This window comes from Carassius carassius, chromosome 9, assembly GCF_963082965.1.
Source record: "Carassius carassius chromosome 9, fCarCar2.1, whole genome shotgun sequence".
Lineage (NCBI taxonomy): Eukaryota > Metazoa > Chordata > Actinopteri > Cypriniformes > Cyprinidae > Carassius > Carassius carassius.
In genome coordinates this window covers 15,568,104-15,585,083 of record NC_081763.1, presented here as the reverse complement: position 1 = coordinate 15,585,083, position 16,980 = coordinate 15,568,104, and the positions used below count along the sequence as shown (strand labels likewise).

Sequence of the window (16,980 nt, the reverse complement as noted above, 5' to 3'; positions counted from 1 at the left end):
AAACTGATTTGAATATACAATGAATAATACAATAGCCTCTGTTAGCATAACTTACCATCTTGAAATAAAGCTTCATTTCCGTACGTAGTCAATTATTTTTCTGAATAAATTGATGTGTTTATTTTTAATGTCCTGATTGAGCAACATAATTTCAGACTCTCCCAGATAGCGCAGATATGTTTACTTGCATTACCTTTTCCATGTAAAATGTTTAAATCGTTACCTGCTTCAAAATGAATGCTGTTAATAAAATCATTGTTTAAACATTTGCAGTTAGCATCTACTGTACAAATAAAACCGCTATAACAAAATTATATTAACAATGATTAACTGTGCAAAGCGAATAAAGGTATACGTGTATACAAAGCATAAATCTTCCTTCAGATTTAAGGATGAGCACTTTGCCATTTGTTATATATATGTTGAGGTCGTATCAATCTGATGTTTATCATGTTCATGATGTTCGCTACTGTAAAGAGTAGATTTTTAATAAGTAGGGGAAATTTCTGACATTAAAAAAATAACCGTTTACATGCCTAGGGTGTTGTTTGCATTGTAAGAATGGACAGAGATAGATCAGATTTAAAAACGCTGACTTGATAGGTGATGTTTTCTCATTAAATTCCTATGATTCCCTATTAATTCAATGGAAGGTATGGGAATACTTGGGAATACCAATATGGCGGCGCGTCTGCCTCACTTTCATGACGTCTTGAGCAATCCAGTTCTCTATTCTAGATCAGTGGTTCTATGTCAATCTGAAATAATGACATCGTTATTCACGTAGCGCAGCTGATTGATACTTTTTATATCAGCAGCCAATGAGCTTGCTGCTCAGACATTCAAAAAATTGGCTAGTGGTCTGGATTGTCTTACTATAAGGAGATGAGAAGATCTGTATTACTATTGGAGAAAGCATAACAGTCAACTTTGATCATGTGTGCCTTAATGACTTCATTGACATACATAAAAAAAGCCTCTTGTCTCCTTTCACACGTACTGCCAAAGCAGAACTATAAAACATTTTTTTTTTTTTTGGCTAAGTGTTGCAGGCTTGCCTTCTAGTGGCTTTGGTGCAGCGCACTTCCGAATTCCTCCACCTTCCCCAGCTCCACCTGTATAGATCTGCTTCCGAGTGATTTCATGTATGATTATGGGGAGTTTGTCTCATATATGTTATATGAACAGCAGCAGTATTTTTTTACTTGCTCTGCAGCATCATAGCAGATCTGTTCCCCTGAGAAAAAACACATTAACAATTCCATGTTTATTACCATGCTAAACTCTCCAAAAGTTGTCAAGCCACAAAAAAAATATATACATTACATACCAAAAGTTTGGACACACCTTCTCATTCAAAGAGTTTTCTTTATTTTCATGACTATGAAAATAGTAGATTCACACTGAAGGCATCAAAACTATGAATTAACACATGTGGAATTAAATACATAACAAAAAAGTGTGAAACAACTTAAAATATGTCATATTCTAGGTTCTTCAAAGTAGCCACCTTTTGCTTTGATTACTGCTTTGCACACTCTTGGCATTCTCTTGATGAGCTTCAAGAGGTAGTCACCTGAAATGTTCTTCCAACAGTCTTGAAGGAGTTTCCCGAGAGATGCTTAGCACTTGTTGGCCCTTTTGCCTTCTGTCTGCGGTCCAGCTCACCCCTAAACCATCTCGATTGGGTTCAGGTCCGGTGACTGTGGAGGCCAGGTCATCTGGCGCAGCACCCCATCACTCTCCTTCTTGGTCAAATAGCCCTTGATGCCTTCAGTGTGACTCTACAATCTTCATAGTCATGAAAATAAAGAAAACTCTTTGAATGAGAAGGTGTGTCCAAACTTTTGGTCTGTACTGTATATACTGTAATGATTTGTATATATTTTGTTTTGTATGTATGTATCTGTCTATTTCTATTTCAGTTTGCACTGAACAGTCCAGCTGCATTTTCCAAATTTTGGGTGGCAGTTGAGAGAGTAGAGATGCCGTGACAACAAACAACATTTATGTTCCTCAGACAACAAAGAGGACATCTTGGGCAACCACTTGTCTCTTGCTGTTTCTCAATATAAGTTCTTGTCTGTACTTGTGTACTTGTGAAACGTCATCAGTCGTTGCCCAAGTACTGTTCAAATTCAAAGTTCACATCTAGCCAAGTACAGTTCAAATCCCCGGATGTGTTCTTTCGCCACCTTTTTTATTGAGTATGCATCAAGAGGTTACTTGTGAGAACTTGAGGGAGCAGGTATCCCACAATGCATTTCGCACCAACAAGCAACCGTTAATGTACTTTTAATAGTTTTTCAGGCAAGAATGTAGTTGTTTAAAACTCAAATTTGCGGTTTATTTATAAAGATAGCACCTATTAGAAAATCTGTTTTGCCGATTTTGGAGATGTGAGCTCCAGACGTTCACTAGGCGCTCAGTGCTCATGTATCCCACCGAGAGCAGCCTTACCTTGGCTAGTCATTCTGACATTTGCCGCTGGCTGTGATATCTCTACAGTGGTTAAAGATGAGATATTATTAGTTTTGGGTAAATCTAACAGCCAATCTTTGGTTTCATCGAGAATCTATTTTTTCTTCCTTGATATCATATTTCATCTTATTGTAAATATACAGTGAGGAGTAGCCAAGGCAAGCTGAGTGACGTTATCAAGTACGCTGCTGTTCCATTTGGAGGATTACCGGATGTGCATCCTTCCATCCTTGCCAAGTCCGAACTTCCAAGGACACAAGTCTGAACTTTGCCTACTTGGTATTGAGAAACAGCCTCTCTCTTTCATTACTGTTAATTAAGGGAATACTACCAAAGTCCCTTTAAGACAAGTCATTTCACTGAGTGGCCATCTTAAATTTCAGGTTTGAAATCGCCAATGACATCTGACAACAACTGTCTCTTAAATGTTGTTTATATCGCCCAAATAGTATTAAAAAGCTTTTTTTCTCAGGCTAGAACAGCCAATGCGCATGCACTGTCCTAAGCGCAAGTCTCAGAACGCTGATTGTTTCTATAGCAATTGGGACTTCTGACAGCAGCTGCAGTGATGCAACGACTTTTCCGATTCGTGATTGGCTCTTTTACTGAGAAGGTGGGGCTTTGTCCCCATTCAAAACTATAAGAGTCTTGGGTATACTATAGTCTTTGGTTTAATCACTGTTCTGTATTAATACACTGCTTTAACTGATGCACACACACGCATGCGCACACACCATTCACACATAAACCCTTGAGAGGTCAGAGATTGTAGATTGTGCTGCGCACACACAGAAACTTATTTTAGTTGCTTAATTTGAATAAAAATGAGGCTGTTACAATTTTTACAGATGCTACTGTCTTTGATAATGAATAATTTTCAAATTTACATCTGCATCCTAAATCAAGCTACTATTACTGTCGACTCAAGCTACTGTCAAATGTGCATTTCTAAGAGACAAAAATACATACATAATATTATTAATATTGCAACCTGCACTGCACACTGTGCTGAAGATACGCATCATCAAAGTCAGGAACACAATCCTGTTTAATGATTTGAAACAATATTACTCATTAAAACATGCAGATACTAAGAAATAAATTTTTCTATATTGACATTTATTTTGTTAAGGAAAAATTACTTTAAAAGTCTAAAGAATTAAAAAACGTGAAGTGTTTGTCATGTTCTGACCATAAAGAGTAGTTTAAAACCACAAATAATGATTACATCTTAATGATTAAAAATCTACCTTTAAACTTAAGAATTTATCGTGATAATTATCAATATTGACTGATATGAAAAATGTTATTGTGTTAATTCTTTGGGCCATATCTCCAAGCCCAACCTTCCAACATGACAGTGACCCACAACACACACAGCAAAACTGAGCACACATTGGTTGAGGGGGAAGAAGGTGAATGTCCTTGCATGATCTAATCAGAGCCCAGACTGGAATGACTTGACGACTGCAGTCCACAAACAGTCACCATCAAATTTACCTGAACTTTAGCAGTTCAGCAAAGAAGAGTGGGCAATACCATCAAAACTCTCAATATTTACAAAATGTATCGATACTTTCAGATTTGGTTAGGATTGTAGTGGTTCTTAATTTCACAAAAGTGAGTTCTCTGTATTGGGAAATGGATGACTAATAGCTGTCTCTCAGTCCCTTTTGATGACGTGTCCTTGGTTCAGGTAAAAGAGATTGTGGTTCCCAGAACTCTTGGTTTGGTTCCAAGTGTTTTGAAAAAAAATAGGTCTGTTCATTGCCTCTCATTAGATCATGTTAAAGGTTATTTGTACCAAAATATAGTAATGTGATTAATGTTTCAATAATCGGTAAGTAAAGGTGTTTGTTTTTGTTTGTTTTTTATTGGGTCTTTATTGGTTAGAGAGGGGTTATGGGGAGACTCAAACCTGCACTTTTGTTATAGCTAAGCCACAGTTCCAGCTCGTTTTTGTCAGTAATTAAGTTTGATACAGAAAGTACACACGTCACTTCATGACACGTTTTTTTTTCCACATGGCACTTCACTTCACATTCAGTGATGCCAGGTCTGTCAGTGTCTAAGTAATTTGCATGTGCCTGTGTGTTTGCATTCCAGGTTTTGCAGTGGCTCATGTTTCCCAGCACAACCCCACCTCCTCCTCCACCTCATCTGCCTCTAGTGACCCCACTGACTCGGTCACAGCCAGCAACGCATCCACACACACGGTCACACACAGTCAAACAGGTAACACACACACTCCACATATGCCTCTCCCTTCTCTACTTTGCTTAACCACTCTATTTTACTACCAACTGCTTTCACTGAAATAACAAAACACTTCATACGTGCTGCTACATAAGCATCCTCTTTGCATAGAAGCAGACTGCGCAATCATTTTTGTTTTTCTCACAGTAGATCAGACAATGTGATATTCAGGGTACAAAATTTATTTGTTTGCCACACTTGTCAAAGGAAATAAATGTTTTACTAATTTTCTTTAATGAGATTTTTTTTTAAATTTTATTTAAGTTTTTTGCCCATGAAGATATTTGATGTCATTTTCCTTTGTATATTTGCAACAAACAATGCAGGTCGCCAAACAGTGATTTTGTTCCCTATATTTTTATATCTGTGTTTTTACCACTAGGTGTGCATTTCCACAGATCTGGAATAAGATCAGAAGTTTGATCAATAATTGCATTGTGATTTACATGTATGCATTTGGCAGATGCTTTTATCTGGACCAACTTAAAGTTCATGGATTACCTGAGAATAAAACTCATGAGTTTGGCATTCCAGGGCGTGCTTTACTTTTTTGCTTTACATGTTGCTTTATATACAGTACAACACCTTTTTATTAAATCTCCTAAGCCAATTTGTACTTTCATGTAGCACTTGGCGAGTGTTCATTTTGGTTCCTGCCGATATCACAGTGTCAATCTTATTGTCACAACCCTAGAAATGCAGATTACTGTATTTTGATTCTTGATAACTATAAGCTCAAAACTTCACAGTTCATGCAGTCTGATTCCTTTTTTAGTTCTTCAAGTGGTTGTGAAATTATGTGAAATTTCATGTTGACTTCATCCTTTTGAGCACATGCCAGACCGCCAGTTTAGTCAAATTTGGCGGAAAAAAAAAACGTAATTCCCTGTTAAGCTGTGATCAAGTAGATGTTTAAATGGAAAACTATTTTATGACTGTTAGCTAAATATTCCCCCAAAGGGCCTCTTAGGAATTGATGGCTGAGTAGAACAAGAGCCCCTGAGGGACTTTGTTCACCTCTAAAGGTCTGTATAGTCTATGGCTGGCTGCTCTATATATCTCTGCCTCCTACACTGCATCTGTTAGCAATGATGAGTGGTGGTCAGTCGTGGTTTTGGAAAAACCTGAAAGCTCATAAAGTCTTCACACCACAAGAGCCCAGGAACCAATCTGGTAGCTGATTCTCTGAACAGAGGAGTGGAGTCTTGTGGCCTCTGTGAAATCTCCTACAGATTTCTATTTTGTGGCGGAGGCGTTTAACTAATACGGTCATGGGCTTTTTTCATTTCTTTCATTATGTATCTCTTTTCCTTCTATTCTCTGAATCACTATGATGATCTGTTTTGAAATACAGTGACCTTTGGGAGTTGTCTGAGGTGAAACTGTCCATATCATTTAATAATCTCTTTGATCTCATTTTTGGACAAAGAGTTTTCTAAAGTCACTGTTTGAATAAGTTGTTATAATAAAGGCACTGTCACAAACACCCGAGTGCAGCAGTGTGAGCTGACCACATTCATTGTTAGTTAATGCCTCGTGGGGCGGCACATCTTTGTAGAGAAGTTCTTAGAAACGGTGGCAGATGACGTATTGTTTTGAAGGTGTGGATTTGTGGTGAGACATGCAACCATTTCTCCCCTCGATCTCTGTCATAACAGACATGTGGTTGCACGTATTCAACCTGCATAGAGTTAAAGTCAACAGGAAATCCAACTTTCTTAAAGTTTTGGGGTTCCAGAAGTAAAAAGACAGACCTACTTAGAGTTTCAAGTTGTCAAGCGATGGTATATGATTTTGTTGAAGCCATCTGTTTGCATTATATGAACTTATTTTGAAAATAATTGTGTTTAACAGTTTAACTTGTGGTTAAAAACTACATTACCCATTATGCTGTAGAGAAAAGTCCACCAGTCAGAGAATCTCACTTATATTTTTGCATAGTTTTTATTTAGATTGTCATCATTGCAGTGCTTCATGGGTTTTGCTTCAAATAAAAGTTTGTAATGTTGTGTGATTGGTTTGGATCATGGCTTATTACACTACAACTAAGACTCTAAATTCCCTCTGGAAAAAAAGATGGAAACCAAACTTCCGGAATCAGTGGGTGAACAGGAATTTACTCAAAGGTGCATGATCCCTGAGTTCATATAATTCCAAATCTGAAGAATAGTTTGTCTTTGTAGTTCATGAAAATAATAAACATTTACCACTTCTCAAACGTCTTGTCCCGCATTACTTTATATCCTGTCATAGAAGTAAAATGGTTTGAGGAGAGAATAGAACCAAAACATTTTGAAGTATAGACTCAAACCAGAGCTGGAGCCAGAGTGTTAACCAATGCACTTCATTGAACTATTGTTTTTTAAATCCAGCCGTCACCATAACTCTGCTTTGTTGTTTTTCTTTGTTGTAGATATACAGTAGTGTGCTTTGCATGTTAATATAATTGATAATGATTGATACTATCTTTTGGCTGTAGGTTTTGCCCCATGTACTCTTCAGATTAGATGCTAAATGCATTTGTCAGTAGGATGCGTTCTGATCTGTCCCTCTGTTCTCTAGTCAGGTCTGGCAGGGAAGGCCGAAGGTGCGTGTTTTCTCTGTCAGAAGATGACAGGCACGGTGGAGAGTGGGTTTAGAGCTCCCTGCACACATAACAGGCATGTCTGTGTGACACTGATGCGAAGTGGACCCCTTAGTTTCAAGTGACTTGCATTGTGCTATTAAAAACTAAAGCTTTGTGTGTGTGTGTGTGTGTGTGTGTGTGTGTGTGTGTGTGTGTGTGTGTGTGTGTGTGCGCGCACTTGAAAAGCCTGATAAAATTCAACTGGTCAGGAAATGATTGAGATTAGTTGGTAACCCAAAAATAACAGATTTTTTCATTGTATGTCTGTATGAGTCTAAATGCTGCAATTAATCAATAAAGACCAATAAAATTAGCCAAGTTAGGCTTTGCAGTGTATTCATTTAAAGTTAATAGTGAAGTGATCAGTATTTATAAATACAGCGTTTATTTAAAAAAAATACAGTATTTATAAAAGTTGTGAACCCTTTCTTTAAAAGTGCATGACATTAGCAAGTGTGGCTTAGCTGATGAAATCTAAAGGCTCTGTGAATTAATGCCACCCCAGAATGAGAAAGCACGGTATCCTGTATTTCACATTTTTTTTTATTTTTTGTCTTTATCCTATCACTTCCAAGGCTCTCTGCCATTCATGTTCCTCCATTTACGTTCATATTTGTATTCTTAGCGGAGCGCTTCTTAACAGAGAGACTTCACACCCGTCTGACTCACTGTCTCACCATTGACATGTCTGAAGCTCCTCCCACTTCCCTCCTAGGCTTAACCCATCAGCAATTCTTAACATGTGGCATGAATTCTATTATCTGCACCTCTCACATAGTCTATGATTACTTTATCTATTCTATCTAGCCATCTATCATCTGACCTATGTCTAATTCTAGCTGGCTCTCTGTCTTGTCTATCTATCTATCTATCCAACCATCCATTTTTCTCTGTATGTCTATCTGGCTTTCTGTCTATATATCTACCTGTCTACCTGCCAAACTATCTAGCACTATATCAACCCATCCGACTATACATTTATCTGTCTCTCCATATATCTGTCTATCTATCTAGCCATCTGCCTTATCATTCTACATATCTATCTGTATGTAGCTAATAGCCATCTATCAATCCATCCTCATCTGTATACCAAACATCTCAGCAAACTCACATCTATGTGTCACAGCACACACAAGCACACGCACGCATTACAAACAGTAATGCAGTTCTGTGCAGTTCTCCCTTTGTCTGGTTTGTATGTTCAGTATGAATAGATGTTTTCTGCATGTGTGTAATTCCCATCCCCTTCTCCATAAGTCAGGAGAGGCATGTGTGGAACTAACTGGTCCTGCCCTCCCTGTTTCAGGACTCGCCCTGGCGCCTAGCCTCACCCCTGCACCACAACCCACCATCTCCCTACTGTCTGACAATGATGCTGAAACACTGAGCGTGGACTCCCTGACCCTCCTGCCCCCCGCTGCCCCTCCTCGCCTGCGCTCCTTTAGCACCCAGTCCTCTGTCCAGGACAGGGAAGAGATGGCGGTTGCTGGTCAAGAGGAAGATGATGACACGGGAGTGACGGAATCGCAGTCTCAAGACGACAAGAAGGATATTTCAGTCATCCCAGAGGAAGATGAGCCATCTCCTGAGTCTGGGCCATTGCTTAGGGTGGAAACTGAGGATTTGGCACAGATACAGAGGGAGGAGCCTGTGACTCAGCCCGAGAGAAACTCTATAGGCGTCACTTCCGACCAAGAGAATAACCCAGACCTGGAGGAGGAGACCGCGATAGACTGAAATGTCTACTGCAACTCAAATTAAAAACTAAAATGTACTAAAGAAATTTAGGCCAGGTTACTAAAGCAAGAAGCGCATGTTAATGTTGATTACTCAATGTGAGCATGACCGATTCTGATTTGCAACAAGCTAGTTTAGCTAGTTTGCACATCATTTCAGCTTTGGTGACTCAGGCCTTCAATTGTATCTTTGTCTATTTGCCGACTGTGTCAACACAGTGGTTACCAGTACTTCTCCTTACAACAAGACCATGATGCATTTCAGAGGAAACCGGCACTCTTAGAACAGTAACATTATTGTTTTGTCACGAGTGCTGCTTAAAGCACAGTCTTTTTTTTGTCGTGCGTTATTCTTTCTGCTCTGGTGCTGAGGTGATCGTGCTGGTTCTCTGCATGTGTGACTGTTTTGTGATTGTGTGCGAATGTTGGAGTGTGTGTGCGATTGGTTTTATGATACTGAGCAGATGGAGAAGAGAAGGCGTGTTTGTATAAATCTGTAGTGGGGAAAACCCGCTTGATTTTACCAGTCCTAACACTGAGGAATGTACAAAGACTTCTGGGTCTATCCAGCGGTGCTCTTTTGTGAAGGTATATTTAGCTTCGTCTAAACCTTCATTTTCACTTCAGCATTTTGAAAAATGCCCTTTTGTGTCATTCTACGGAGATTGTAAGGAACAGATATGAGCTTCAAGTAACCCGTTTTAATTCATCACTGCATTTGAGATCATTCAACCCATGAACGCTTGCTCCATCAAGCGTTTTGTATAAAAACCACTGACTCACTTATATCAATCACGGTTTTTCATCAGGTGAACAAACCTGATGTCATCGAGTTTCATTCCTAAGCGTTTATGTCACTGCCGCACCTCTTTCTGGAACATTTTAAGATCTGCCGACGCACAGGATGAATTTCCCCGTTTTCATTCATGTAGTTACTGCTTTAAGTACCACTCAAGTGGTCTCCTTGCTTTTTAAAGCTGAGGCAACTTATCCATATTTTTAGGTGTTTTATTGTTCTTTAACACTTGATATTCTAGAGGTCATCAAGAGCTTGTGCTGGACACACATAATTAAAGCTGGGTGAGATATGTTTGTGGTTTCGTTTTCCATTGGTGTGCAATAACAGTTATTCCAGACTCCTTTATTTCACTTACAGATTCAAGTAGTTGGACTACCATCACTAATAAACTGAAATGGAAAATTAATTTGGGGTTTATAGACTGTAGCACATAGAAGGGATTCACACACCCTTGCGGCGTTGCACTGATACATATCTATGGTAACCGTGACTGGGAGTTTTTCTTTCCAAACCAAGGCACTCAGATTCAAGCTTTATCGGCGGAGTTCGTAAAATATTACCTTTAAAGCAATACAATTTATTCTGCAAATATCAGTATTTTGAGGTTAAATTCATTGTCGAGAAGTGGGGGGGGGGGGCTTCATAGTTTGTACACAGTGTAAAGATTTGTTTTGATCTAATGTTATAAATAATTTACCAACTGGAGCTATCAAAGTCATGCAATAAATTATTATTTATGTACATTTTGTTCGTCTTACCTTTTTTTCATCTTTTAAATGAGTTTTATAATGAAGCAGCATCTCGTCAATCATTAAACTGCCTTATAGTCTTTCCTCTCACACTGTCTGTTTATAAATGTCCTGTTCTGGTGAAATATCAGCAAGCCTACTTCATTCCCGATAGTCATCGTTTCCCAGAATAGGTGGGTTTCTCAGTGTTTGGGTCTCTTGATGATTAAGGGGAACTCTGTCTGGAATCCAGTTCTGCTTGTGATTGGTAAAGAAAAAAACTTATATAAGTACCGTTTTTGTAACTAATACATGTGTATTTTAATACTGTGATGACAAAGCCACATTCCTGTAGGAGGGGAAACTGCAAATATCAATTAAATTTGAGGTGAATTTTTTTTTCTTACTGTGCAAAGTTTGCTGCTTATTGGGAAGTTATTTCTCTCAGTTGATTTTCCATGCAAGTGTATGTTAATCACTCCAAGAATATGGAAGGGAATTTTTTTTTTTTCTCCAGAAACCAGTGATGGAGCTGTGTGATGCTGAGAAAAATGCAATTTCTGTTTATTTGCTCTGTGTTTTCCCAGAGACTTACCATTAATTTAACCCCCCCACCACCACATCCTCACTTCCCACAATTCCTTTATATGAACAGGTTTTCAAGCAATGAAATTCACAATAAGTTAACAAAATGCAGAAATCTACATAATTCAAGGGTCCTACTTCTGCTTATCACCATATCCTCCTCGACTGAAAATAAATGCCATGCAGTAATATGTCATGAACTGCTTTCAATTCAATATCAATAAGCGTTTCTGTGAAAAATTAGGCTGTGATGGCCATCTCAATGTGTGTCAGTTTGGCAAAGTTTGGAAAGCATCTGTTAAATGAACGAACATGACCTTGATCTTCAGTGTGGTTCCTCTGGTCTGAGAAACAGGTTGATATGAAGCTTATTAAGAGCACTATATATGGATGCGCGCAGACGGTCTCATGAGAGTCTCATTGGCGTGTTCTCTAGAGGTCTCGTCTCATGTCTTCTGCGGAAAGCTGCATCCCAGGGGTGATATTTCTGAAGAACTTTTACTAGCTTGTGTGAATTACATGGCATTTGCCTGGGAAGAGCCATGTATGACCTGCCACAATACAGCACCTTGCATTTCGCTTTAAGTACATGAGATGGTGATGTTGTTGCGAGCGATGCATTGCAAAGCCTTTAAGATGATCCTTAACAATGGGTAGAGTTGTACACTTGTATATTTGACCAAATTTTAATATCGCATGAAAAAATTTTACATTTAAATTTGTTTTACGTTGACAATGTTTACTTAATAAATATTTTGTTTACTGCACACTTTTTTTTACACCAAAATGAATCAGGTCAGGTCGAAAACGTGTTATTGGACCCCCTGCAGTACCTCCACCGAGACCCTAGGGGGCCATAAGCCCCTCAAAAGGAACCTTACATGTGAAAATACAAAATATATATATATATATTTTACTGATACTCATCAAACCATCTAAAACCCACCTGTCTGTATGGAAAACGGGGGCGAGGAGATTACTGAAAGGTGGTCTTTGTGTTCTGTTACTGTGAAACAGGTTTATCTTTGTGAATCAGTGAATTGGAAGTCCTGCCCACATAGTCTTAGCGGAGAACATGGGGACCTTCTACCTTGATGTGGGATGGCAGGAGATGAGTGTTGTCATGGTAACCATGATGTGGTGTAGCCATATCACTTGCCTTCCTGGAATATAGCTTTGTGGTCTGAAACATTGTCAATTTACAAAAACCACTCCCAGGGGGCTTCAACATCATAACCCATAAATAGATGAAAAAAAAAGTTTAATTGTGGGTAACGTGTTTCCAGAGCAACGTCTAAATAGTCAATGAGTAGGTTTTGGTGTAGTGCGCAATGATAGCTACTTGCCTTTTAATTTAGAAATCAATTAAGCCAAAGAAAAGGTTGGTTAATTCTAATTCATTTTAATTTGTTTTATTTTATTTGAGTCTTTGAGAGTTCCCCATTTCTGCGTGGATAGGTTGAGGTCGAGCACTCAAGCTCAAACCAGGGCTGATTCTGTGAACAGATTACCCACACAGGCTTGTGTGTGTGTATATCTGTCGGTGTCTGCGTTTTGGAGGGGAGCGTTGTGGTTCCAAAAGGAAATACACTGCTCAGGAGTGTGTACATGTGTGTACATTTGCATGTTTGTGTAAATTGAGGCCAGATGCAGTGGAGATTAGGGGCTCTTCAGGGAAACACAACCGTCTCTTTTCCTGGAAGTGACTGTGCACTTTCACGTGTATTAATCGGCACAGGCGGCTGATGGAAGATAGACTGATTAACCCTTACCGCATCCACCAGTTCACGCAGTCAACCTCAGCCACCTATCGAAATAGTTTGTGTCAAATTTAAATATAGAAAGTTAATCAATAATCTGGATTGGGAAATTATTTGATAAATTAGCCAACCGGGCATGAATGATTTCCCCCTCACTTCCACAATATAACATAAATTCATTAGAATCAGGAAGGGTTTCTTCCCCCCTAAGATAAGCTTACTTGTAATAAAGCTTGCTTCCTTTACACATTTGACCTTTGACATGTTTCCTCCACTGTTTTGCTAATGATTGATTCTAATCTCTACATTTAGCCAGAAAACAGCTCATTCCCATTGTTTTATCGAAAAAGAATCATTCAGAACGGGGTTTGGCACCGAATAAAACTCAGCCTGAGTGTTTTGACATCTCGTCAGTCTTATCTGATGACTGCGCAGTGCAGATCACATCCTTCAGCCTCGAATGGAATTTCAAGCAGTGATCTAAAGTTTACGTGAACCCCTGATGCCAAGTATTGTTTTGTTCTTAGTCATTTTTCTGCGTAAGCCTGTCAGATGTGTCGCAGAGTTTTATTGATACCACGTACGAGCGTCTCTGGAGTTCACAGGCTCCTCCCCGTCACACTCCATCAGTCCTCACAACCCACTTCATTTCTTGTAAATGTCTGTCTGGGCCATAAGCAGTTTACGGTCACCACAGCTCCGCCCCTCAACCACGCTACTACCTAGATTAATCAGCCTGGTTCACTACAGAACGTCTGGTCTGAACTTCCTGTAAGTCCCTGTCTATGTGTCATTTCAGGAATCCAGGTACACTAAGCCCGTAATCTAGTAAAATATATCATAGCTTGAAAATGACATGTCAGATTTTACGAAAAAGGTGGGTTTCATGGCCATGGATTAAGCTAAAATATGAATCTTAAGTCTTGTTAGACTAGGGTGAGTTCAGCTTGTATGTGGGAAACTTCTCGCCTATAGTGCATAAGCACTTCAAGATCATTTGAAATGTCATCTGGACTTTATTTAGTTTAGTTTAGTGTTTTGTATGTTGTTTAATGTAGGTTGTTTATATAAAGACTATTAACAATATTGAGAGAATATTGTTGGCTACAAAGTTCAATTCTAATAAATATTAAAATCTAAAACTTTGATAATGTTTGTTTAAATTAAAAAAAAAACACTATTGAAGCACTTCCATTTAGGTCTATGAGTGTATGAATCCCCCAACAACAACAAAAAGTAAAGATTGAGATGTTTTAAGTTGTTTACAAATATATTTATTATTTTTATAAAAACTACTATCTTGAAATATATCTGTCTGCATAGCAGAAATAGATTTAAAGGAACACAATATTCCCATATAGTGTAAACATTCACAAACAATGTAAACTTTCATTGTGCAGTGTTCAAGACTGATATTCCAGAATGTGCTACAGTATGATTCCTGCGTCCTAAAACAGAGCAGGACCACGAGGAGTTCATCAAGTATCTCCAGAATATTCCAGCAGCGCTTTAATGCAATGAGTCCGGTCTTCATAGCGGATGAGGGAAGGCATGGAGGAAGTCTTTGAGGATCGGGTGCACAGGGATGCGGTCGATGTCTTTTCCACCGCATGTTTCGATAATCCGTCTGCGGCACAGCTGCTGCAGAGACTCCACCGGTTCTTTCCTGTAGGGCCTGACAGGACCCTTCTTCGGGGAACTGATGTAATGCTCCAGCAGTTTGAAAATACAGTCAAAAAATTGCTTGCTGCCAGTCAGACTGAATTTGGAATTCTTGAAGATAATCCGGACGCTGACGGGACCCTTCTGTGTTGTGTAACTCAGTGTAAAGAATACGTCGCTCTGACAACTGTCCCGGATCAGGAAAGTTCCGACTGGCTCTTTTTTCAGCTTCTGATGTGCTTCCTCCACAGTCATGGGACCCCAATAGAAGCCACTCTCCTCTAGCATTGAGGTGGTCTTTGCAATGGTCTTGAAGTCTCTGGCATAGTTGAAGGGCTTGAAATGTGTCTGGATAACCGCTGCCTGTTGACTGGGCCTGGACCTTTGAGACTGGGAGACCTCTGGGGAGGCTTCTGTCCTCGCTTGGGGTTCTTCTGTGCCTTGATTCCCTTCCACTGAACTGTGTGCCACCATCCTACAGGAAAGACCAACCAGTGTGGTCTTCCATACCGTACCACAGGAAGGTCATCTAGATGAGACTCATCTGTCTGTTGAAGAGCAAGTGAAGAACACAGTTAATCAGTGGCCTTTCCGAGTCAGTCACATGGTGTGCTGAACATCACACAGGCTGCAATACACTTGCTTGTTTCACGGCAACTTAGATTCAGTCATCTGGATTTAAATCTAAAAATGACTAATCCTGTTCACTTCATCATCAAGGCATTTAGTGTTTGAGTTTATTTGATCAAACCTTTATTTAAAAGAATATGTATATGTTTTTTTTTTTTTTACAAAAGGCTATACAAATTATTTTAAATATATAAAAGTTTACTTTACACGTGTTGTTATAAGCGTTACGTGATAAAGAACAAGACGTTCTTAAATTTGGCCCTGGGTACATATTTAAACATTTCGAGTCTGTTGAATCGTTTTTAGAATTAAAAGTCTAGCTGCGCGTAAAGCTGGGATCTTACCGTTTTAGCGAATATTCAATCCAAGAGCAGTCAGTACAACTTTGCCTTGGACATACTCTCGTCGCCGCTTCCAAAATCAGGTTTTTTTGAACTCCCATTGATTTATTCCACCGTTATTATCTCCATAGAGAGTTCCACAGCGCGAGACAGAAACTCTGTACGCTTGCGTTCAGCTCGTTCTAATGTCAGAATGAACTGCCAGGCGCTTTGAGAGCAGCACATTTAATGCGAACAGCTCCGCCCATTTCCCCGAATCCTTTCACTTTCAGGTTTTCTCTGAAATCAATTCAGGATTAGACACGCCTACCTGAAGTCGTGTGTTTGTTCTTTCACTTCTCTTCTAAACATTTCTGCATGTCCAAATAAAGGAATAACAAGAATATTACAATTTATTGGAATGAACAATACATATGATCAACTAAGGTGAAGGGCCACATAAATCTCTTAGTGTGTTTGACTGTGTGTGTGTGTGTGTGTGTGTGTGTGTGTGTGTCTTGTGTGTGTGTGTGTGTGTGTGTGTGTGTGTGTGTGTCTTGTGTGTGTGTGTGTGTGTGTGTCTATGGTGAGCGTGATTTCACCAAGTACAACATGTTCCTTGATCAACATCCTTGTTGATCCTGGAACAACATTCCAATTGAAATATCCGTTTCAGGCTTTAAATCAGGGTTAGGTGCTTCTACACTCTTGTTAATCAGCATCATTTCCCACTGATTTTAGGAATAAATTACACACATACACACACACTGCCAAGTTTGGGATCTGTTAGATTTTTTAATGTTTTTTTAAAGAAGTCTTTCTGCTCATCAAGGCTGCATTTATTTGATCAGAAATAAAGAAAAAAACGTAATATTGTGAAATATTATTGCAATCTAAAATGAGTTTTCTATTTTAATATACTTTAAAATATCATTTATTCCTGTGATGTTATGCTGAGTTTTCATCATCGTTACTACAGTTGTGTTTATCTTTTTCCCCCCTTTCTTTAATTTTTGAAATAAATGAATGCTTTTGTTCAGCAAGGATTTTCAACTGGTAAAAAGTGATAATAAAGACTTATATTGTAAAAAAAATATATATTTAACTGGATTCATCAAATTATATATATATATATAAAGCAGCAGAAATTAATTTCAATAAATTTGAATGAATTCTACATTATCATGTGACACTGAAGACTTTAGTAATGGCTGATGAAAATTCAGCTTTGCATATATAATAAAAGTCATGCATCTTGGGGTTAAACATGCTTTACTTTTGTGTTGTTTGTTGTAGGTTATATGCAAACTATTAACAATATTGAGAGAAGGGTTATTGCCTACATAATAATCCAGTTCTAGTCAATAAAATAATAAAAGTCCATGCATCTTGGGGTT

General features: G+C 38.7%; 2 protein-coding genes across 4 annotated transcripts in view; one reads left to right on the top strand and one right to left on the bottom strand.

Moving 5' to 3' along the window:
* LOC132149070 (protein CLEC16A-like) overlaps positions 1 to 10,189 on the top strand; it is a 71,778-nt gene extending 61,589 nt beyond the window's left edge. For 2 of the 3 annotated variants that reach the window (XM_059557985.1, XM_059557984.1), the window contains exon 22: positions 2,625 to 2,761. In XM_059557985.1, coding sequence (XP_059413968.1) covers positions 2,625 to 2,746 — 122 coding nt within the window. In that variant the 3' untranslated portion in view covers positions 2,747 to 2,761. Of the gene's footprint in view, positions 1 to 2,624; positions 2,762 to 4,587; positions 4,717 to 8,669 lie in introns of those variants that run through there. The other variant, XM_059557986.1, reaches the window with a different exon arrangement.
* A 4,033-nt stretch (positions 10,190 to 14,222) lies between these two features.
* LOC132149068 (suppressor of cytokine signaling 1-like) lies at positions 14,223 to 15,871 on the bottom strand. Its single transcript, XM_059557981.1, has 2 exons — positions 15,608 to 15,871; positions 14,223 to 15,181 (listed from the first exon to the last, which is right to left on the bottom strand). Exon 2 carries the CDS (start codon positions 15,105 to 15,107, stop codon positions 14,502 to 14,504), a length of 606 nt encoding a protein of 201 aa, XP_059413964.1. The 5' UTR covers positions 15,108 to 15,181; positions 15,608 to 15,871; the 3' UTR covers positions 14,223 to 14,501.
* Positions 15,872 to 16,980: the final 1,109 nt, after the last annotated feature.

Excerpts from the sequence above, each read along its gene's own strand:
- LOC132149068 (XM_059557981.1), bottom strand. The coding sequence starts at position 15,107 with ATGGTGGCACACAGTTCAGTGGAAGGGAATCAAGGCACAGAAGAACCC.